Genomic DNA, 22,468 nt, shown 5'->3' on the forward strand with positions numbered 1-22,468 from the left:
TTATTTATATCTTTTTTGTTTTCTGTCTTAGGGTTTCTTCTATTGCTGTGATAAAATACCATGACCAAAGCAACTTGGGGAGAAAAGGATTCGTTTAATCTTAACAGCCCATAGTCCATCATCCAGGGAAGTTAGGGTAGGAACTAATCCAGAGGCTATGGAGGAACACTACTTCCTGGCTTGTTCCTCGTGGCTTGCTCAGGTTTCTTTGTTTCTCTCTCTCTCTCTCTCTCTCTCTTTCTGTTTTTGTAAGACAGGCTTTCTCTGTAGCTTTGGAGCCTGTCCTGGAACTAGCTCTTGTAGACCAGGCTGGCCTCAAACTCACAGAGATCTGCCTGTCTCTGCCTCCCGAGTGCTGAGATTAATACACATGACCACTTTCTCAGGAGTGGTGTCATTCATGATTGATGTGGAGACTGAGCCCTCCCACATCATTCACTGATCAAGAAAGAGCAAGAGCACTAGACTTACCTACAGGCATTTCCTCAGTTAAGATTCTCTTCCCAAATGACCCTGTCTTGCGTCAAGGTGACAAACACCGGCCTGCACAGCATCTTTATTTTTTTTTTATTTTTATTTTTTTTTTTGGTTTTTCGAGACAGGGTTTCCCTGTAGTTTCTAGAGCCTGTCCTGGAACTAGCTCTTGTAGACCAGGCTGGCCTCGAACTCAGAGATCCGCCTGCCTCTGCCTCCCGAGTGCTGGGATTAAAGGTGTGCGCCACCACCGCCCGGCCCAGCATCTTTATTTTTATATCTTCCTTAGCACTTAGCTCTGTGTCCTGCACACGGTCACCTTCAACAAACATTTGTTGAAAGAACAAAGGGGAACACTATCATTTACTTGGCACAGGAGGAGGGGGGGGTCTCTTTCTTGTCTTGAGGAGGCTCAAGAACCTGGGTGTGTGGTCCTACCCCCCCCCCATCCTCCAGCTGTCACCGTCTAGAGCCCAGTCTGCCACAGCTCCGCCTTCAGCCTTACTTGCAGTAATCGAGGGCCAGGAAATATAGACTACTGAACTGCAAAGCTCTCCCCAGTCGCCCCAGGGACCACAGATCCATCTTGCAGTTAATGATCTCCAAGGTGGTAACTGGGCAAATGGTGTGCCTCTTCGACTCCAGAAACAAAGCCTAGGAGATTGAAAGACACTTCCATCAGGACAACCCATGTGCTCCACCGTCTCATAGATTCCCAAGCCAACCGAGCCTATGAAGGACCGCAACATTTTTGCCTCCAAGATGGTTTTCTACATCTTGTAGCATGAAAATAAAGGAGTTTTCCTTTTTAAAACAAAGATTCATTGAAGAACCATATGAGAAACACAAAGCCCTGTGGTGAGATACACTGCACTAAACGGCACTTGACTAGGGCTCCACTCGTATACTGAAGTGCTAACCCAGGCCTCTCGGAAGGCTGCAGCATGGGTTTAGGCGCCTGTGTTATGAGATCTTGGGATGATCCCTAACTTGATTTGACTAGTGTCCTCACAAGAAGAGGACCCTAAGACGACACAGGAAGAAAACCTTGCTGACCCCTGGATTTTAGACTTCAACTTCCAGAAGCAGCAGTTGCTTCAGCCACACAGCCTGTGACGCCGCTCACAGCCTCTTCAGACTACGGTGGATGTCAGTTTTTAAAAACTGATTACTATCAGTGGGGGAGGGATGCGTGCCTGCTGCCCGCCATGGATGTGGAGGTCAGAAAATGACGCGGTGGAGCCGATTCTCTCTTTTCATCTTTGCACAGGTCCTGGGACTGGAACACAGGCTTGCTCAGCGAGTGCCTTTACTCCACTGAGCCAGCTTGCCAGGCCTGGATTTGTCAAAAGATTTTTTTTTTTAACTTGTTGGTGTGTGTGTTGGAGTTGGTGCTCTCCTCCCGTCTTTATGTAGCTTAAGCAGCAAGTGCTTTACCTGCCGAGGCATCTCACGGGCGCAGAGATGTTGATTTCTTACTGAGGAAACGTAGCCTCCTGCGCCTGTGCTCTCTTTAACAGAGGTGTGGTGTGTGACCCCTCTGGCATGAGATAAAAACCGTAAGAACGTCTTTGTCGTTCCCAGGCCCAGACGTCCTCCTTCCAAGGCCTGCTCAGAAGTGGACTGTGGAAACCAGTAGCAGCTATGGGAGCTGCTGCTGCCTTGGGCTGTTCACAAGTGTCTGCATCCCCACAGCATCCGCTCCAGAGTGGAGAGGTCCACAGACAGGTCATTTTTGTGGTAGCCAAGGATACCAGTGATGGTTAAATCCCTGCCTGAAAGGAAAGAGCATTTAACACCTCGAGTCTTGAGGCTGGCATGAGCCGCTTCTCAGCCATTACAACCAGCACAGAGCACTCATTCAGCTCAGAACAGAAACCTCGAAAGGGCTTGGGTGGATTCGGAAGGCTAAGGGCCTTTTAAGGTGGTGACATATCGGTCAGACCTACGGTTTCCAGTTATTTCTTTGGCTGAGATTGCAAAGTTGAGCCATAGCCACAGGGCCAGTGCTAACTCTGCGTGATGTGCAATCTCCCCCACCCGCTAGCTAGAGTGGGCTGAGCGTCCAGCCTGTGTCCTAGTTACGGTTACTAGGGCTGTGCTGAAACACCTTGGCCGAAAGCAACTTGGGAGAGATTTCACTTGGCTTATGCTTCTACCTTACCGTCCATCGGTGACGGAAGTCAGGGCAGGAATCTGGAGGGCTGCTGCTTCCTGCCTTTCTCCTCATGGCATGCTCACCCTGCTTTCTTATAGAACCCAGGACCAGAAGCCCAGAGATGCCACCTCCCACAATGGGCTGGACCTTCCCCCATCAACCACTAGTTAAGAAAATGCCTTACAGGTTTGCCTACAGCCCCATCTTATGAGGCAGTTTCTGAACTGAGGTTTCCTCCTTTCAGAGGATTCCAGCCTGTGTCAAGTTGACATAAAATTAGTCAGCCTAGGCTGAAAGTGGCGGTGAGAAGGGAGCTGAAGGTTCCAGAAAGCCACCAGGAGCTGAGGGCTCCGACCTCCGAAACTCAGAACTATACTCCCAGCAGGTGGTGGTGAAGCCTCAGAGCCCCCGTGTGAATCTAGAGCTAGCCAAGTCTACAAAAAGTGAGCTGTTAGGACGGCAGAGAAGCTAAGAGTAGGAGAGGAGACGCTGTGAGAAGCCACAGGTGGGAGCCGAGGGCAGAAGCAAGAGTCTGAGTGAGCTCAGAGTCGAGATGCTGAAAGTTGGAGGCTGTTAGTAGCGGCTCGGTGATGTCTGAGAAGCCCAGAACAGTAGTCTCTGCCATTAGCGTTCAGAGCAGCCAGCCTCTAGCTTTGAAAGGTGGAGCCGTAGGTCCCTAGTTCTCAAGGCTTAGAGATGTGAACCTCTCAATCTGGAGGCCCTAGCCAGGTGTGGTGGCTCACACCTTTAAAACCAGCACTTGGAGAGGCAGAGGCAGGTAGATCCCTTTGGGTTTGAAGCCAGCCTGGTCTACATCGTGAGTTCTGGAATGGCCGGGGTGCTGGAGAGAGACCCTGTCTCAAAAACAAAAAGCAAAAAACTGCGATCCACCACCGCCACCAACACAAACAAAACGAGAGAGGGAGAATAAACGCTGGAATCGAGATACTGCAATGTAGTCTTCCAACGCAGCTGCTGTGTATGGACCCTCTCTCAGTGTGGGAAGTTCAGTGGCTTTATATCCTCTCTGACACTTGGTAATGGCGTCTATTTCACTGTTTCTGTGGCTTTGCAGTGGTAGTCATTCGTGTTGTTCCGTCTGCATTCCCTCTGACTTCTGCTGTCAATCATTTTCCTTCTCACCGGCTTTGATTCTTTCTCCCCCTCGCTTCCTCCTCAGTGCAGGGAAACGAACATGATCCACTTCTTTCCTAAAGGTGCCGTTAGTTTTTTCCCCTCCCTCCCTCTCTCTCTCCCTCCCTTTCTTCTTTCCTCCATCTCTCCCTTGCCCAATGGCAAACTTTTCAATTTTCTTTCTGGGTTTTGATTTGTTGAGACAGGGTCACGCTACATAGCCCTGGGTAGCCTGGAACTTGCTATGTAGACCAGACTGACCTGGAAGTCACAGGGAACTTCCTGCCTCTGCCTCCTAAGTACTGGGATTGAAGGTGTGTGCCACGACACCCAGTTTAGCTTCTTGATCATGTTTCTAAGTTCCTCAACTACCCTCTTTTAAATTAAATATCCTAGGGATACCTCCACCTCTACCCTTCTTTGAATCGTGTGAGATTGCGCATGTATGCATGTGCACATGTGTGTTTAGCTTATCTAGTTCTCAGCGAGAGTTCATCTTAATTATCTGATTCACCTTTTCCGGTGAAAATCTTTTTATTTGCAATAAAGGATGTTCAATTTCTAATGCAGGTTAATCGATAATTGTTTATATGTAGAATAACGGTTAAAATTATTGAACATGGGTGATTCTTGACAACAGAATGTGAGTGAAAGTCTGATTTACAGAATCATACTTATGTAGACAACATGCATGCATTTCGCTACAAGACGACATGCATGCATATCGCTACAAGACGACATGCATGCATATTGCTACAAAGGTTAGTGTATGCATGGTGGGTACACATCTACCTCAGGCAGGCCCCACCTAGGAAGTAGGTGAGGAAAAGAGGTGACTAACGCTTTGGCTATTATATTGGTCAATATTTGCTCATTCTATTCATTTAAAAGAGTATATTATGGGGCTGGAGAGATGGCAGAGTGGTTAAAAGCACTTGTTGCTCTTGCAGAAAACTTGGGTTCAATTCCCAGCACCTACATGGCAGATCTCAACCATCTGTAACTGCAGTTCCAGGAGCTCCAACAGGGGTGCATGTGGAGCACATACATGCTGGCAGGTGAAACATTCATGCACATAAAGTTAAATAAGTAAATTTTTTTTTTTTGGTTTTTCGAGACAGGGTTTCTCTATAGCTTTGGAGCCTCCTGAAACTAGCTCTTGTAGACCAGGCTGGCCTTGAACGCACAAAGATCCGCCTGCCTCTGCCTCCCGTGTGCTAGGATTAAAGGCATTGCCATCATTGCCCGGTGTTAAGTAAATAAATTCTTAAAAAATTAATCTAGGGCTGGAGAAGTGGCTCAGCAGGTAAAAGCACTGCCTGCTCTTCCATAGGTCCTGAGTTCGATTCCCAACAACCACATGGTGTCTCACAACCATTCATAATGAGATCTGATGCCCTCTTCTGACCTGCAGGTACACGTGCAGACAGAACAATGCATACATAGTAAATAAATAAATATTAATCTAAAAGGAGTATATTACAATTGGGAGGTGGATTTATGGATATTAGTTCTGTCATTTTCCGTATTTTCTTCAAAAAGTGGAACTTGCTGGGTGGTGGTGGCTAACACCTTTAATCTCAGCACTCAGGAGGCAGAGGCAGGAGGATTTCTGAGTTTAAGGTCAGCCTAGTCTACAGAGTTGCAGGATAACCAGGGCTACACAGAGAAACTCTGCCTCAAAGAAAAACAAGTGGAACTTACTTAAAATTTATTTAAAACTTATTTAAGATGAGGAACTCATTTAAAATATGTTTGAAGAATCTCACTAAAATAATGTTTTTAAGAAAGAAAATCTTGCAGAATATCAATAAGTCAGAAAAAAATAAACTACATCTGGAATACAGGGTGTTGCAAGCTTGGTTTTGATCTTAAGGTTTGAAGAAACTCGAAAGCACACTCACGAGCCTGGCGATCTCGGGATTGGTCAGCTGAAGGCCCCAGAGGCAGAGTTCCCTCCCCAGCGTGTAGCGCTCATCTCGAATAGCCATGAGCAAAGGCTCCAAGGAAACAGGCGGGTGGCTCGCTGTGGTGTCACCAGCTCTTACGAGCGTAAACTGGAGTGGAAGAACAGTACAGGTGGCCGTCATCAAGAGACACCGCGCCAACAGAAGACTGGACGACTGCTTGAGGGACCACCTGTGTAGTGGGATGGTGCTGGCCCAGCTGATGGCATTCCTGCCATGGACAAGCTCACGGCTCTGTGGGTCAGCGTTACTGCCCTCTATTAGGTCACAAAATCAATTTAGCTTTGTGCAGCCAGCCTTTTCTTTTTCTCTTAGGAACTAGAAAGGCAGGGAAACCATTGGATTGCATCTTACATAGCAAGGATAAGAATGATCGATTCATAAGGTTTTTATTTTTTAAGACTTATCTATTCTAGTTTTATGTATCTGCTTGTTCTGCCTGTGTGTGTGTCTGTGTGCATGTGTGCAGTGCCCTGGGAGGCTGGAAGAGGGCATCAGATTTCCTGAATCTGGAGTTAATAGGAGCCTCCACGTTGGTGCTGGGAACCAATCTTGGCAATCTTTTCAAGCAGCAAGTTTGTTTTTTTCTTTTTGTTTTTTTGAGACAGGGTTTCTCTGTGTGACCCTGGCTGTCCTGGACTTGCTCTGTAGACTAGGCTGGCCTCGAACTCACAGAGATCCACCTGCCTCTGCCTCCTGAGTGCTGGGATTAAAGGTATGTGCCACCAGTGCCCAGCAAGCACTGACCTACCTCTCCAGCCCCCCACAAGGCTCTTACTGATATTCATAATTAAATGGAGAACCCCCATCTGAGCAAGCTTCCAACTTATGCAGCCCCTTTAGTTGTTTCTAACCACATGGGATGTTAATTGTATTTCAGATGATGGTTGTAATAAAAAATTTGGTGAAGGCTAATTATAAGAACTATAGTAAAAATAAAACTTAATGTTCTCGAGAGATGGCTTAGAGCAAGTTAGTCAGCTAACAGTGTCCTGTAACTCCAGCTCCAGGATTTCCAATGGCTTCTTGGTACACTTCCCCCATACACATAACTGAAAAATAAAATCTTTTTAAAAATTAACCAATATTATCTTACCCCCCCCCCCAAGAGTGATTGTGAGGCTGGAGAGATGGCTCAACAGTTAGGAGCACTTGCTCCTCTTACAGGGGACCAGCGTTTGGTTCCTGCATCCACACAGGGCAGCTACAGTCCCGGGGCATCTGATGGCCTCTTCTGACCTTTCAGCACCTGCACATGTGTGGCGCACACACAGACAACCGGGAACACACACATATACATGATTTTTGTTTCCGAGACAGGGTTTCTCTGTGTAGCTTTGGAGCCTGTTCTGGAACTAGCTCTTGTAGACCAGGCTGGTCTTGAACTCATAGAGATCCGCCTGCCTCTGCCTGCCGAGTGCTGGGATTAGTCTGCGCCACCACCTCCCAGCTGTACACATGAATTTGTAAAAGAATGGTTGTGGAGAGCCCCACACTGGAACTGATGTGTGTGGGGACAGCTGAAAAAAGAAGGGAGTAGAAAAACCCAGAGGGCCGATGAGGTTGGCAGAGGCTAGAGGGAAGGAGGGTTCACCTCAGAGAGGCCAGAGTCCGGAAAGAGGGGGGTCTTAAAGAGGAACTCCCAAATCCCCTACAAACACATTCTGGCAGTCATGGGCGGGGCAGGTGCGTGGTTTGGGGGAGGGGGCAGAAGAGTGGCCAGGCCCTTGGTCTCCAGTGAGCAAAGCTGTGTACTTCACTCCGTTGGGCAGTGCCGAGTTGGTGGAGCTTCAGCTTTGGACTGAACCCCAGGGACCGACCCCCCCACTCACCTTCCTGAGGATCTGCTCTCTGTCAATGCTGTTCTTCAGGTCCCTTTGGATGGTGGGACACAGGGACGTCCCAGACTGCACGCAGTGCTTCTGGTATGTCTTTAGAAACTTCTGAAGAACAGGAACTACTGACGGGGGAGCCCCTTGGGGTTTTTCTTTTCTTTTCTTTGCTCTTGGCATTGTTTTTACAGCGTGAGTCTACTTGGCTTCTGAAAACAATAACTTAAGCTGAAATTGTGCCTCACCCTTGAAATCCAGAAAACACTGTTGTGCGCTCTTCTCCAAGAATCTTAGAGGCTTCGCTTATCCTAAGTGGCCCTAGTGAGTGGAGTTAGAGCCACTACAGAGCCGTTCAATCTCCAATTTCCATAGTCATGCGTACATATTTTTGTTTCTTTCTTTATATTGAGTGCAGTGCCCATGGACTCAGATATGAGGAGGGGCAATAATATGAATTCACGATACTATTCAGTACCTATTAATGCGGATACACTGGCTTTAAAGCGGCATGGTTCTCTTTACTGATTCAGTTCCTGCCAGACTGTATCTACTGACATGGTTCAGAATGTGGACTTTGAGCTGGGAATATAGTTTAACTGTAAAGTGTGTGTCTAGTGTGCATGAGGCCACGGATTCAATACTGAAAAAAAAAAACAGGCATTTAGGATGCACATTATATTGCTAAATTGTCATATGCCATTTAAGTTCACTGTGAAGATGGTTCTTCAAGGCCCCCTCCCTTCAGAGCTAAGCCCGTTTACATCAGGTGGCCTCCAAGACCCCTGCCTGGGGGTGGGCTGGACCCTCTAACTCTGACAAGGATGAAGAAGGACAGTAGAACATTCCAAGACTGAGAACACATGACTTTGAGGACAGCTAGAAATTCACCATTTCCAACAACCATTACTATTGTTTATCTCATAATACAAAAGTTCCTTTTGTGGGAAAGGGAAGCAAAGTTCTGCCATGGGAAACTCATCTGTGGCAAGAAAGCTCAATCAGGAGCGCCAGCTGCTTGCCTCAACCTCGGGAGGGGGGGTGTCCTTCCTTCCTCTCTCCCTTCCTTCCTCCCTCCCTCCCTCCCTCCTTCCTTCCATTTTCCCCTTTCTTTTCTTCTTCTTTTTTTTTTTTTTTTTTTTGCTGTTTGTTTATCAAGACAGGGGTTCTCTGTGTAGCCTTGGCTGTTCTGGAACTTGCTCTGTAGACCAGGCTGGCCTCGAACTCACAGAGATCTGCCTACCTCTGCCTCAGCTCCCACTTTCCCTCCTCTCCTCCTCCTCCTCCTCTTCTTCCTCCTTCTCTTCTTCTTGACAGGTGTAGGGCCCGGGTCTGCCCTTGTTCCTGGGGCTCATCTTGAGGACAGTTTCTGGTAAGATGACTAAGCATCCTGTTTGTTCCTGTGCTCCCTCTGCCCTGGCCTGGTGATTTGCTGTAGGGCATTGTTGACTCTATTGTTGGTATGGTAATTTCCCACCTGCCTAGGTGGAAGTCCTTGTGCAGCAGCTAGATATGGTAATTTCCCACCTGCCTGGATGGAATTCCTTGGGCAGGAGTGGGGTATTTAAGATTTTCCCCAAGGCTAAATAAACGGCATTCGGCTGACCTCCTTTCGAATGACCCAGGTCTCTTTGTGTGTTCTTTCAATCTCCAGGCCCTTGTCCGACTCGCGTACGGTACAGTGGCGCGCGAACTGTACCGAGGGGGTAACACAGAATCGGGTGTTACAGACAGGGTTTCTCTGTATAACAGTCCTGGCTGTCCTGGAACCTGCTCTGTAGATCAGGCTGGCCTCACAGATATCCGCCTGCCTCTGCCTCCCAAGTGCTGGGACTAAAGGCGTGTGTCACCACAGCCTGGCCTTCTGTTCCTTAAAGCAGCCAGTCTACACTTGGTGCTTTGTTACCGTAGCCCAGACTGATGTCCACTAGCAAGTCTGCAGGATTGTTTGCTCTAGGGAGTATTTTTTTTACCAGCTGCTGCTCAGTATTTACTGACAGACAAACAACACATGCCCAGACTCTGCAAAAGAAATTAATGCTTTTAAAAATTATATATTGTGTCCGTTCATCCAGAAGTTCTATAATTCCTTTCTCAGGCACAGAACCTGACCAAGATACAGCTACCTGAGGAAAGCTGCAGGATGAGGTAATGTCTAAGGAGGACTCTGATGCAACTGAGGCCGCAAGAACAGCAAAGAGTAGACAAAGGAACTCCGATACAGGGTCCTAAAGGCTTTCTGCTCAAGTTGTGCATGCTAGAGGCTATATAAACAGCAAAGGGAATGGGAAAAAAACTCAACTCTTCACTCCTGAAGTAAATCCAGAGTCTTATGTCTCTGTGTAGAATGACCCTCTGAAAGACCCCCACTCAATAATAGCAGCTAGCAGCAGTAACGCCATTTCGCAAGGCATGAAATTTTACCAGCGCAGAGGACAGGGAAGCTCAGTTAAAGTTCAGCTCAGAAAAGCAAGGGCGGTGGGGGCCAAGCAGGATATCTGTGGTCAGACACCCGGCCATGAGCAAGGGAACAGAAACAGCTGGTACCCTAGATAAACGAAGTTAACTTGCATATCTGATTTCTTGGAAACCCCTGGAAGGTACCCTGCTGTCCCGAGCCTTATTTAAATTGTCCAATCAGAACCCTGTAACTACGCTTCTCGCTTCTGTACCCGCGCTTTTGCTCCCCGACCCTATAAAAACCCACTGCTCCAGCCTAAAGGCGCGCTAGTCCTCCGAGAGACTAAGTCGCCCCAGGTACCTGTGTATCTAAATAAAGCCTCTTGCTTTTTGCATCCGAAGAGTGGTCTCGCTGTTCCTTGGGAGGGTCTTCCCAGACTGGAAGACAACCCATTTCGGGGGTCTTTCATGTGGGGGCTCGTCCGGGATGAGGAGACCCCTGCCCAGGGACCACCGACCCACCACCGGGAGGTAAGCTGGCCAGCGATCGCTTTATGTGACTGTCTGTATTGTGTTTTTTTATGTTTGCGCCTGCGCCAGTATCTGCACTAGTTAGCTGACTAGATCTGTATTTGGCGGACCCGTGGAGGAACTGACGAGTTCGTACTCCCGACTGCAGCCCTGGGAGACGTCCCGAGGGCATCTGGGGTCCGATTCGTGACCCGTCCGTATTCAGTGACCCCCCCCCCCCCGGATTGGGCTGTTTGGAGCTCCTCCGCAGCCAGAAGGGCACGTGGTTCTTCTGGGAGTAGAGAGATCCGGACTCTCGCTATCTCCAACTCAGACTTTGCTCTCGGTTCTACGCCGAAGCCGCGCTGCGCGATTTTGTTGCTTTGTTATTGGTTTTCTGTTCTTTTGTTTGGTTTTGTCTGTGTCCGTGTTTGAAAATATGGGACAGTCCTTAATTACCCCTTTGAGTCTAACTTTACAGCACTGGAGGGACGTCCAGGACATTGCGAACAACCAGTCCGTGGAAGTCCGAAAAAGGCGTTGGGTCACTTTCTGTTCGTCTGAATGGCCCACGTTTAACGTGGGCTGGCCGAGGGATGGTACATTCGACCTTACTAATATTTCACAGGTCAAAGCCAAAGTGATGGACCCCGGCCCTCATGGGCACCCAGACCAAGTTGCCTACATCGTGACTTGGGAAGCAATGGCATATGATCCACCACCATGGGTTAAGCCTTTTGTCCCTCCCACACCCCCACTTCCTCCGTCTGCTCCCTCCTTACCCCCTCCACTCCTCCCCACTCCAACAGGACCCCCATCCCGCTCATCTCTATATCCGACTCTTACTGACCCCTCAAAAATCAAACCTCCTCCTCCGCAGGTTCTGCCCGCGGGGGATGACCTATTGGTAGACCTCCTCACGGAGGACCCCCCTCCCTACCGAGAACAGGCCCTCCCGCCTCAGGTGGCCGACTCGACCGATGAAAACGAGGGGCCTGCCGCGCCATCTCCCGCTGCTCCGTCCCCCATGGCAGCCCGCTTAAGGGGACGGCGAGACCAGCAGCTGGCCGCGGATTCTACTTCCTCTCAGGCATTCCCTCTCCGGACCGGAGGAAATGGCCAACTACAATACTGGCCGTTCTCCTCCTCCGACCTATATAACTGGAAAAATAACAATCCCTCTTTTTCTGAAGACCCAGTTAGGCTGACTGCTCTAATTGAGTCGGTCCTGATTACTCATCAGCCCACCTGGGATGATTGCCAACAATTACTGCAGACTTTGCTGACTTCGGAGGAGAAGCAGAGAGTCCTCCTGGAGGCTCGAAAGGCGGTTCGGGGAACAAACGGACGTCCCACCCAGCTGCCTAATGAAATAGATGCCGCTTTTCCCCTCGAACGTCCCAACTGGGACTTCACCACCCAGGAAGGTAGGAATCACCTAATTCTCTATCGCCAGTTGCTCATAGCGGGTCTCCATGGGGCAGGCCGACGCCCCACCAACCTGGCTAAAGTTAAACAGGTATTGCAGGGACCAGGAGAAACTCCCTCAGCGTTCTTAGAGCGACTCAAAGAAGCCTATCGTAGATACACCCCTTATGACCCAGAAGATCCAGGGCAAGAAACTAGCGTAGCTATGTCTTTCATTTGGCAATCTGCTCCGGATATCAAACGCAGACTCGAGCACCTAGAAAACTTAAGGGAGAGTTCGCTCAGGGACCTACTAAAGGAGGCAGAAAGAATTTACAATAAGAGAGAGACTCCAGAAGAAAGGGAGGACCGTCTTAGAAAGGAGGCAGAGGAAAGAAAGGGACCGTAAGAGACATAAGGAGATGAGCAAACTCTTGGCCACCGTAGTTTCCAGTCAAAGACAGGGTAGACAGGAGGGAGACCGGAGGGGGCCCCAGGTGGAGAAGGACCAATGCGCGTACTGTAAAGAAAAAGGACACTGGGTTAAAGACTGCCCTAAAAGACCGAAAGGGCCCCGAAAGCCGCGACCCCAGACCTCCCTCCTAACCTTGGAAGACTAGGGGGGTCAGGGTCAGGAGCCCCCCCCCTGAGCCCAGGATAACTCTTGACGTCGGGGGGCAGCCAGTCACCTTCCTGGTGGACACTGGGGCTCAACACTCTGTGTTGACCCAAAACCTTCAGGATGGCCGCCCTGCCTGCGAATGGTAGCGGCGATTGCAGTCCTTACCAAGGACGCGGGTAAACTAACTCTGGGCCAGCCATTGACTATCCTGGCACCTCATGCGGTGGAAGCCTTGGTTAAGCAGCCTCCAGACCGTTGGCTCTCTAATGCCCGCATGACCCACTACCAAGCCATGCTCTGGATACGGACCGGGTGCACTTCGGACCTGTGGTAACCCTAAACCCTGCAACCCTGCTCCCTTTGCCGGAGGGAGGGGCGAAACACAATTGCCTCGAGATCCTTGCGGAAATGCACGGGACCAGACCGGACCTGACGGATCAACCCCTCCGGGACGCTGATTTTACCTGGTATACAGACGGGAGCAGCTTTCTAAAAGATGGTCAACGAAGAGCCGGGGCTGCAGTGACCACCGAAACCGAGGTAATCTGGGCAGAAGCCCTTCCAGCCGGAACCTCTGCCCAGCGGGCTAAACTCGTTGCGCTCACCCAGGCTCTCAAGCTGGCAGAAGGTAAGAAGCTTAATGTCTATACTGATAGCCGGTACGCCTTTGCCACTGCCCACATCCACGGGGAAATTTATCGGAGGCGGGGACTGCTAACATCCGAGGGCAAGGAAATTAAAAACAAAAACGAGATCTTGGCCTTACTAAAAGCCCTGTTTTTACCCCGAAAACTACCACGAAACAGACTTTCGAACTGATAGATTATTTACACAAGCTGACTCACCTTAGTCCTCGGAAAATGAAAACTCTCCTAGACAGAGAAGAAAGCTTCCATTATTTGCTAGGCAGAGACAAAATCCTACAACAAGTAGCTGATGCCTGCAGGGCATGCGCTCAGGTCAATGCTGGAAAATCCAAATTCGGGACAGGAATCCGGGTACGAGGACACCGACCAGGTACCCATTGGGAAATTGATTTCACTGAAATTAAGCCTGGACAATATGGATACAAATATCTGTTGGTATTTGTTGACACCTTCTCCGGATGGGTAGAAGCCTACCCGACCAAACATGAAACAGCCAAGATAGTGACCAAGAAGCTGTTGGAAGAGATTTTCCCCAGGTACGGCATGCCCCAGGTACTGGGAACCGACAATGGGCCCGCCTTTGTCTCCCAGGTAAGTCAGTTGGTGGCCAAGCTCTTGGGGATTGATTGGAAATTACATTGTGCTTACCGACCCCAAAGTTCAGGACAGGTAGAGAGGATGAATAGAACAATCAAGGAGACTCTAACTAAATTAACGCTTGCAACTGGCACTAGAGATTGGGTACTCCTACTACCCCTAGCCCTTTATCGTGCCCACAACACTCCAGGACCTCATGGACTTACTCCTTTTGAGATATTATATGGGGCGCCCCCGCCCCTCATTAATTTTTTTGACCCCGATATTTCAGACTTTGCTAACAGTCCCTCTTTGCAAGCTCACTTACAGGCACTCCAGGCCGTGCAGAGAGAAGTCTGGAAGCCACTTGCTGCCGCTTACAAAGACCAGCTGGACAGACCAGTGATACCCCACAACTACCAAATTGGTGACGCGGTTTGGGTCCGCAGACATCGGACTAAGAATTTGGAACCCCGTTGGAAGGGACCCTACACTGTGCTGCTGACTACTCCGACTGCTCTCAAGGTCGACGGCATTGCGGCCTGGGTCCACGCCTCCCACGTAAAAGCGGCCCGACCGGACGAGAAAACATCAGAATCATCATGGAAGGTTCAACGTTCTCAAAACCCTCTAAAGATAAGACTTACTCGGGAGCCCCCCTAATCATTTTATGGGCCCTGCTAGGACTGGGAGAGGGGGGGGAAGCCAAGAGCCCTCATACAGTTTATAATATAACTTGGAGAGTCACTAACCTTATGACAGGACAGGTTGCCAATTCCACCTCCATGCTGGAAACCACGAAAGATGTCTTTCCAACCCTATACTTTGACCTCTGTGACCTAGTGGGGGATTCATGGAATCCATCAGACCAGGAGCCATTCTCCGGGTATGGCTGCCACCACCCTGGGGGACGGCATGGAACAAGAGCCAGGGATTTCTATGTGTGCCCAGGTCAAAACTTTAGAAAAGAATGCGGGGGGCCCGCAGATGGGTACTGTGCCCAATGGGGCTGCGAAACCACCGGAGACGCCTACTGGAAGCCATCCTCTTCCTGGGACCTAATCACCCTTAAGCGAGGAACCACCCCTGGTTACACGGGTGCAGGACCTTGGGTATGCAGCAAGGACTGGTGTGGCCCCTGTTATGACTCCTTGACTAAAAATGTTACGGGGGCCACCTTAGGAGGCAGATGCAATCCTCTGATCCTCGACTTTACCGCCCAAGGCAAAACAGCAGTCTGGGATGGTCCCAAGTCCTGGGGACTGCGTCTCTATCGCTCAGGATATGACCCTGTCACTATATTCTCCTTAACGAGGCAAATAGCTTCTGTCTCATCAACAGTAGCTGTCGGGCCAAACGCGGTCTTGTCAGAACAGAAGCCCCCTTCTCAGCCAGCACCCCCTCCCAGACCCAGACCAGTTCCCGCCCAAAATCCCTCCACTACCTTGGCCCCATCTTCACACAATAATACTCCAACTCCTCTGCAGGGTACAGGGGACAGACTCCTCAATCTAATCCAGGGGGCATACTCGACCCTCAACTATACCAGTCCAAACTTGACCGAGGAATGCTGGCTATGTCTGGTTTCGAGGCCCCCATACTATGAGGGAGTAGCTATAATTGGCAATTATACCAACCAAACTGAAGCCACGGCCTATTGTACATCCCCCTCCCAACATAAACTTACCCTGTCAGAGGTATCGGGTCGAGGGACCTGTGTGGGAGGAGTCCCTAAAACCCACGAGTCACTGTGCAACAGTACCCATCCACTTCAGACTTCCTCCACTGGATATCTGGTGGCACCCAATGGAACCTACTGGGCATGCAGTACGGGTCTCACTCCCTGTGTTTCCCTTACGGTCCTTAACACAACCTCTGACTATTGCGTGTTAATAGAGCTATGGCCCAGAGTAACCTATCATACCCCTTCATATATTTATGAACAATTTGAAGAGAGGCCACGAATTAGACGGGAACCAGTGTCCCTCACACTGGCCCTTATGCTGGGAGGACTGACAGTAGGGGGAATAGCTGCGGGAGTGGGAACAGGGACCGCTGCACTAGTTGAGACCCAACAGTTCCAACAATTACAAGCAGTCATGCACACAGATATCAAGGCCTTGGAGGAATCAGTCAGTGCCTTAGAAAAGTCCTTGACTTCCTTATCCGAAGTGTTCCTGCAGAACAGACGGGGGTTGGATGTTCTATTCCTACAGCAAGGGGGGCTTTGCGCAGCCCTAAAAGAGGAATGTTGCTTCTATGCTGATCACACAGGTGTAGTCAGGGACAATATGGCAAAACTCAGGGAACGACTCAAGCAGAGACAGCAGTTATTTGAGTCACAACAAGGTTGGTTCGAGGGTTGGTTCAACAGATCTCCATGGTTTACCACCCTAATCTCCTCCATAATGGGCCCCCTCATAATCATACTGTTAATCTTGCTGTTCGGGCCTTGTATCCTCAACCGTCTGGTTCAGTTCATGAAAGACAGGCTGTCAGTTATACAGGCCTTGGTCTTGACCCAACAATACCACCAACTTAAACAGTTTGACCCTGAAGATGTAGAAAACCGAGTCAGCTGAATAAAGGATTTTATTCAGTTTAAAGGAAAAGGGGGGAATGAAAGACCCCCACTCAATAATAGCAGCTAGCAGCAGTAACGCCATTTCGCAAGGCATGAAATTTTACCAGCGCAGAGGACAGGGAAGCTCAGTTAAAGTTCAGCTCAGAAAAGCAAGGGCGGTGGGGGCCAAGCAGGATATCTGTGGTCAGACACCCGGCCATGAGCAAGGGAACAGAAACAGCTGGTACCCTAGATAAACGAAGTTAACTTGCATATCTGATTTCTTGGAAACCCCTGGAAGGTACCCTGCTGTCCCGAGCCTTATTTAAATTGTCCAATCAGAACCCTGTAACTACGCTTCTCACTTCTGTACCCGCGCTTTTGCTCCCCGACCCTATAAAAACCCACTGCTCCAGCCTAAAGGCGCGCTAGTCCTCCGAGAGACTAAGTCGCCCCAGGTACCTGTGTATCTGAATAAAGCCTCTTGCTTTTTGCATCCGAAGAGTGGTCTCGCTGTTCCTTGGGAGGGTCTTCCCAGACTGGAAGACAACCCATTTCGGGGGTCTTTCACCTCCTGTCCAGGTCCCTGTCTTGCCCGTGGCTATGCTGGCCATGGTGTAAGTGTGAATTCCAGTGTGCCACAGCGAGGGTGTGGAGGTCAGAGGACAGTTTACAGTAGTCAAGCCTCTGTTTTTGTCATGTGGGTTTGAGAATTAAAATCAAGTCTCTAAGCTTGCTGGCAAGTGCCTTCTATTGAGCCCAACAAGTAGGGTTTTTTTTTTTTTAATATTTTATTTAAATGGATGGCCTAACAAGGTATTGCTGACTGGCGCAATAGTGGCATGAATGTTGTAGAAGTTACCAACTATGTTTGATTGGATCTAATGTCTAATTCATGAGGTGGAACTTATGCTTGACTTTGTTTATGGGGCTAAGACTATATAGAAGATAGGTTATAGATCCTAGGGGATAATATATATCTTTAAAATTGCTCCTAATGACTTACTACTATACCCACAGATTCATGTATTCAAAGGCCCAAGCAAAGATATCACCAGGATACTGCCCTCCTCACTCCACACCCCACAGGACCTGTTCTGTGCTTCCCCTCCTCCAGGGTAGCTGAGATTCTCCTGAGTTTCCTTGGGCAAAGCTGCCCTGACTCCTACCCCTCAGCCTATGTCCGCAGTCTCATTTCCAGAGTGACGACCAGCAGAAGGAGAATGATAGTATTATGCTTCTCCTCTAGGACCTATAACCTATCTAGCTATACGTTCTTGGTTCCCTTAGCAATGTCAGGTAGAAGTTTCCCCTCATGGAGAGACCATTAGATCCAGTCAGAGGGGGCTGGAGAGATGGCTCAGAGGTTAAGAGCACTGGCTGCTCTTTCAGAGGTCCTGAGTTCAATTCCCAGCAACCACATTGTGGCTCATAACCATCTATAATGGGTTTGAAGCCCTCTTCTGGCATGTAGGCATATGTGCAGACAGAGCACTTGTCCCTAAAAATATATAAATAGATCCAATCATAAAGTAGTTGGTAACTCCCACCATTGCCACCATTGCCCTGTCCAGTCCTTCAGAGATTCCTGAAGCAGAAGACAATGAACACAAAGACCTTTACTTGGTGAAAGCGTGCCTGATAAGAGACTGGAATGCTTATCTCTAAATGGATTATGAAGATCACACACACTCTTCCCTAAAGGTCAGGGCCATACAGGTTCTACAAGCTGTGGTGGCACCCGCCTTTAATCCCAGCACTCCGGAGGCAGAGGCAGGTGGATCTCGGTGAGTTTGAAGCCAGCTAGTTCCAGGACAGGCTCCAAAACTACAGAGAAACTGTCTCGAAAAGCAAAAACAAAACAAAACAAAACAACAATAACAACAAAAAAACCCAGGTTCTAGAAGCCAGAGGTGCTGGAGCCTTCAACAAAACCTTGCTGCCCACAGCAGACACACATATGAAATTCCACTGCTAGCCGAGGAGCTCCTGGCATTTCACTGCTGCTGGGAGAGGGGGAACCAACCTTAGGTCTACCTCACACCACGGCAACACTGGACTCATGGGGAAACAAAAGGAAGAAAAGGCAGAACTGGGTGGTGGGGAGGTGAGGGTGGAGCCCTAGGAGTTAGGAGGGACAAGTATGAAGAAAACATTACAGGAAATTCTCAAAGTATTAACAAAAATATTTAAAACTATTCAATGAGAAGGGAAAAAGGGAGGGAGGGAGAGAGGATAGAAAAAGAGATAGAGACAGAGAGACACCATGCCTGTCTAGAGATCAGACAGCAACTCTATGGAATCCATTCCCTGCTTCCATGATTCGTTCTGGTGGGTTCTGGAGATCCAACTCAGGTTGGTTGTTCAGCTATCTTGTCAAAAGGTGCAGAGCCATCTGGCCTGCCCAGGATAATATTTTACCGCAGCAGTTTTTGAGGTCCTTTCTGCATGCAGTTGGTGTTGGTATTCAGGTGTCTGTACTGGCCTGCCCTCCCTCTCTTCCTTTTCCGCCACTCTTGTCCCCAGGGACTGATCTCAGCCCCCCCCCCCCACTCGCCTCTTCTCTCTCCTCTTCCAATAAGCCCAACGTGAGCTTTGTTGCACAATGTGACTTTTCTTCGCGGCGTTTTAAAATAAATTACAAAGTTGGGGCCTGGGTGCTCTAAAGTCAGTCACAATAAACCATGGGTGTACTCTTATAGAGTTTTCTTACCTGTGCGGCCAGGCTTTATCATTTTATCTGAAGGCAGCTCCCCCACTGCCACCCCATCTCACTCGAGAAACAGGACACAGTCTGAGGCAGTTCCAATCAGAGCCTGAGGAAGCATCCGAGAATCCCAGCTACCCCAGTGGTGGGGGGAATACAGAGCAGGTCCTGGGGTGGGGATGGAGTGGGGAGGGCGGTGTTCTCGTGGGGACCTTTGAAATCCTGGCCACCCTGCTTGGTGCAGGCGCTGAACACCAAGTGTTGCAATCCTGCTTCCTGCGTCCTCTGTTGCCATAGAGACGGGGACTCCGGACAAGCTGAAGGCAAAGAGAGCTGAAAGAATCTTGCTGTAGGCAATGGCTTCGGAGTTAAGAACTTTCAGGATTTAGGAAGTGGGGAAAGGCCTTAGGGGACAAACACTGGATTGGGGGTCCAAACCTTGAGGGACTATTATACTCCCCCATCCGGGCATGCCTGAGAAACTCCCAGTCCACGGTAAGGGACAGAGATAAGACCCAAGAAGGATGTCAGAAATGCCAGGAGGACTTGGTGCAGCTGTTGGCTCTAAAGGTGGAGGAAGGGACACTGGAGTCAGGAAATGTGAGTGGCTTCCGGAAGCTGAAGAGTGGAAATCGATTCTCCACAGAGTTCCATAAAGGACCACGGTCCAGTCAGACCTGCTTTGATTTTTAGCTCAGTGGAACTTCTTGCCTCCATAACGGTCACATAATCATCATTTCTTCTCCTCCGTCCCTTCCTTTCTCCCTCCCTCCCTCCCTCCCTCCCTCCCTCCCTCCCTCCCTCCCTCCCTCCCTCCCTCCTTCCCTCTTCTCCTCTCTCTCTTTCTCTCTCTCTCTCTCTGTCTGTCTCTCTCTCTGTCTCTCTGTCTGTCACTCTGTCTCTCTGTCTCTGTCTCTCTCTCCTTCTTTCTCTGCTCTCTCTCTCCTCTAAGTAATAAATGTCCAGTTCTATGCCTGCCTACTGTGTCTATGTGCCTTTTACCCGCCGCGACCCACCCACCAGGCTCGCGGCTGCTCTGTGGGGGATCTTGGAAGCATTTAAAAAAAAACATTTTAGTATTGACATATGAGTGCAGATGCCCACAGGGCCTAGAGGCATCAGATCCCCCTGGATCTGGAGTTGTAGGCTGTTGTGAACTGGCTGATGTGGGTGCAGGGAGCTGAGCTCCTGTCCTCTGCAGAAGCACTTTTAACTATTGATCCATCTCGCCAGCTCCGTTGCTTGATCAGTTGGATCCTGGAGCACAGCAGTAAAGCTGAAAAAGCAGCAGATGGTGAACCGTGGAGATCATCAGAGCGATCAGGTCAGTTTGACAGCTCTTCCCTGATTGGTCCCATTCCCAACCTTATTTGTATATCCACATCCGGCCACTCATTGTCCAGCTGGTGCTCCATAACCCACGCGTTCTGGGGCTGCAGGAATGGGAGACGCGATGAGAAGCCGATGGAGGAGGAGGAGAAAAGAAGACTGGGACCCAGACACTTGCACGCAAGGTTTCTGCCCTGGGCAGGGAGCTCATGGAAATCAGCTGCTAAGCCTCAGCCAAAGGCGGGGAGCAGAGGGGCTCACTCCTGCCTCGGCCTCCAACACAAGCTGCAGCTGCAGACAGGAATTTGTCACTGCATCTGCTTCTAGCCTTCCAGACCCGCCACCCTGCTGATCCTGTTGGTGCCGGGCTTTCTCAGACTTGTTCGGCAGGGGCCCTCTCTTAGTGGACACCCCCAAGCCCTCAGAGAGTTCCCAGGGCTGTGACACCTTCTCAGAACTAGCATCACACTGCTGCCAAGAGTTGGAGTTTGATGTACCTAAATTGTCAACTCCCACTTGACAGTCTGTTTAAAGTTAATTAGTCCCAAGTCATTTGGTCCCAAATCAGTAATAAAACACTTTGTTCAAACGTTCTTCCCATTCCATCCTTAGAAGGACAGTGGACAAGGAAGTGGCCGGAGACAGGATACAGCTCCGTCCACTGCTTTGCTTGCACCATCAGCTGTTTTAGGTCAGGGTCTCTTGGGCTCAAGACAGTGGCCAGTCAGAAAGGAAGAGGCCTTTTGTAAGAAATGCTACCCCCAAAACTTAGGAACACCCACCTACTGATCTAGCACCTAAAGTAGAGATGCAATGTGCACCCCAGGAGGTGCCCTTCCCAAGGGACATGACGGGCACCGTGGGTTAGGCACCAAGGCTTCCCAAATAATGCTGGGGTACTGCGGAACGGAGGAGGGTGAAGGACCTGGAGTAAACAGCCAGCAAGGCCTGCCCCAGGGAGCCATATTTTTCATGCAAAAGTGTTTAATAAAGTGTTATTCATACATATAAAATGGAAACTATGAAGGTCAGAAATGACGGTACATTTATTTGAAAGAGGGAGTCACTGAAATTAAAGTGAGTAGAATTGGCTTCCTACCAGATCTGCTCAACTCCAGGCCTACATTCTCACTGGTTAACCTTCTCAGGGCTTAACAAAACCACTCACAAGAACAGAACAGAACAAAACAGAAAGCCCCTGCCCCCAAACTTTGGAAACCTCCCAAAGCACCGTGGCACTCTCCTGTCTAAGATCTAGGATCATCGGAGAGTGTCCTCCCTGGCCCACATCCCAGCTGTTGTCTCCTACCGGTGCCTGTGCTGGAGATGGAACCCTGGGCTTTGTGTGTCTAAGTACATGCTCTGTCCCTGAGTCATGCCCTAGCCCTTGGGTGTTACTTTTGAGAGAGCAGTAGACTATTCTGAGGTCCTTTGCTTGTCCCCTGCTGAAAGGGAAGAACAGCCGAAAGTTTGGATGTCCTCCCTCGGTTCTGCCAGCTTTACTGCATCCACTGTCATAAAACACTCCAAGCCTTCAGCCAGGGCAGGGCGTATGGAGAGGATGGAGGGGAGGGAAGCCCGTCTTGGAGAGCTGCGGTTCAGTGTACTGAATTTTCAGCCATAATAGACGATGGTTTTGAAGTTAAGGACTTTTTTTTTTTTCTTCAGGTGATTGTCTTAAGCTGTCTCTCTTGACATCATTGTCCTATTGTATGTAGACTAACAGGCATGCAGGATGCAAACCGTGTTACCTGGTTGCGTTTCTCAGGTCACCTAACCTCTAGAAAAGTGCCCCACCCTCTTTCCTGATCTGTCTCACAGAACGAGACAAGGTAAAGCTTGATTCTGAGTTAGTCGTTCTGTTCCTTGTTAAGGGTGGCTGAGGTTTGGTGACAGAGGAAACATTACTGCTTTTTTGTAACCATAGTGTGGCTGGCTATATAAAGAACCTTGAATTAGATAGGTCTCAAAATTGAACTCTTATTTTTCCCTCAAAGCCACACTCCTGTTTACCGAATAGCCACAGCACTGTGCGGCTTTCCATGTTTCGCAGGAAGGCTGCACAAGGACTCACCCTGCAGCGACAGGACACTCTTCCGCTCCTTTAGATGGGTGACTCTGTGCCGCTCATGGTTGCTGGGCCCT

At 49.5% G+C, this 22,468-nt stretch overlaps 3 protein-coding genes across 3 annotated transcripts in view; 2 read left to right on the forward strand and 1 right to left on the reverse strand.

Annotated features, from left to right (window-relative positions):
* The window catches only part of LOC119809450, a 29,856-nt gene extending 22,111 nt beyond the window's left edge, over positions 1–7,745 (reverse strand). Inside the window, exons 1-3 of the mRNA XM_038322255.1 lie at positions 7,566–7,745; positions 5,671–5,823; positions 980–1,128 (exon numbers count right to left, since the gene is read on the reverse strand). Of these exons, the coding sequence (XP_038178183.1) occupies positions 980–1,128; positions 5,671–5,823; positions 7,566–7,745 (482 nt within the window). The remainder of the gene's footprint in view (positions 1–979; positions 1,129–5,670; positions 5,824–7,565) is intronic.
* Positions 7,746–10,867: 3,122 nt separating this feature from the next.
* On the forward strand, positions 10,868–14,130 carry LOC119809451. The gene is made up of 3 exons (XM_042054736.1): positions 10,868–12,201; positions 13,461–13,739; positions 14,017–14,130. The coding sequence occupies exons 1-3, from the start codon at positions 10,912–10,914 to the stop codon at positions 14,128–14,130; spliced, it is 1,683 nt and encodes a 560-aa protein (XP_041910670.1). The 5' UTR covers positions 10,868–10,911.
* Positions 14,131–14,186: 56 nt separating this feature from the next.
* LOC119810128 (MLV-related proviral Env polyprotein-like) lies at positions 14,187–16,321 on the forward strand. Its single transcript, XM_038323462.2, has one exon. It carries the CDS (start codon positions 14,327–14,329, stop codon positions 16,304–16,306), a length of 1,980 nt encoding a protein of 659 aa, XP_038179390.1. The 5' UTR covers positions 14,187–14,326; the 3' UTR covers positions 16,307–16,321.
* The last annotated feature ends 6,147 nt before the right edge of the window (positions 16,322–22,468 follow it).

Source organism: Arvicola amphibius, chromosome 3, assembly GCF_903992535.2.
Source record: "Arvicola amphibius chromosome 3, mArvAmp1.2, whole genome shotgun sequence".
Classification (NCBI taxonomy): domain Eukaryota; kingdom Metazoa; phylum Chordata; class Mammalia; order Rodentia; family Cricetidae; genus Arvicola; species Arvicola amphibius.

Excerpts from the sequence above, each read along its gene's own strand:
- LOC119810128 (XM_038323462.2), top strand. The coding sequence starts at position 14,327 with ATGGAAGGTTCAACGTTCTCAAAACCCTCTAAAGATAAGACTTACTCG.
- LOC119809451 (XM_042054736.1), top strand. The coding sequence starts at position 10,912 with ATGGGACAGTCCTTAATTACCCCTTTGAGTCTAACTTTACAGCACTGG. Across the intron at positions 12,202-13,460 it reads TCAGGGACCTACTAAAGGAG|GTCAATGCTGGAAAATCCAA; the intron begins GCAGAAAGAATT and ends GCATGCGCTCAG. Across the intron at positions 13,740-14,016 it reads GGCCCGCCTTTGTCTCCCAG|ACTTTGCTAACAGTCCCTCT; the intron begins GTAAGTCAGTTG and ends CCGATATTTCAG.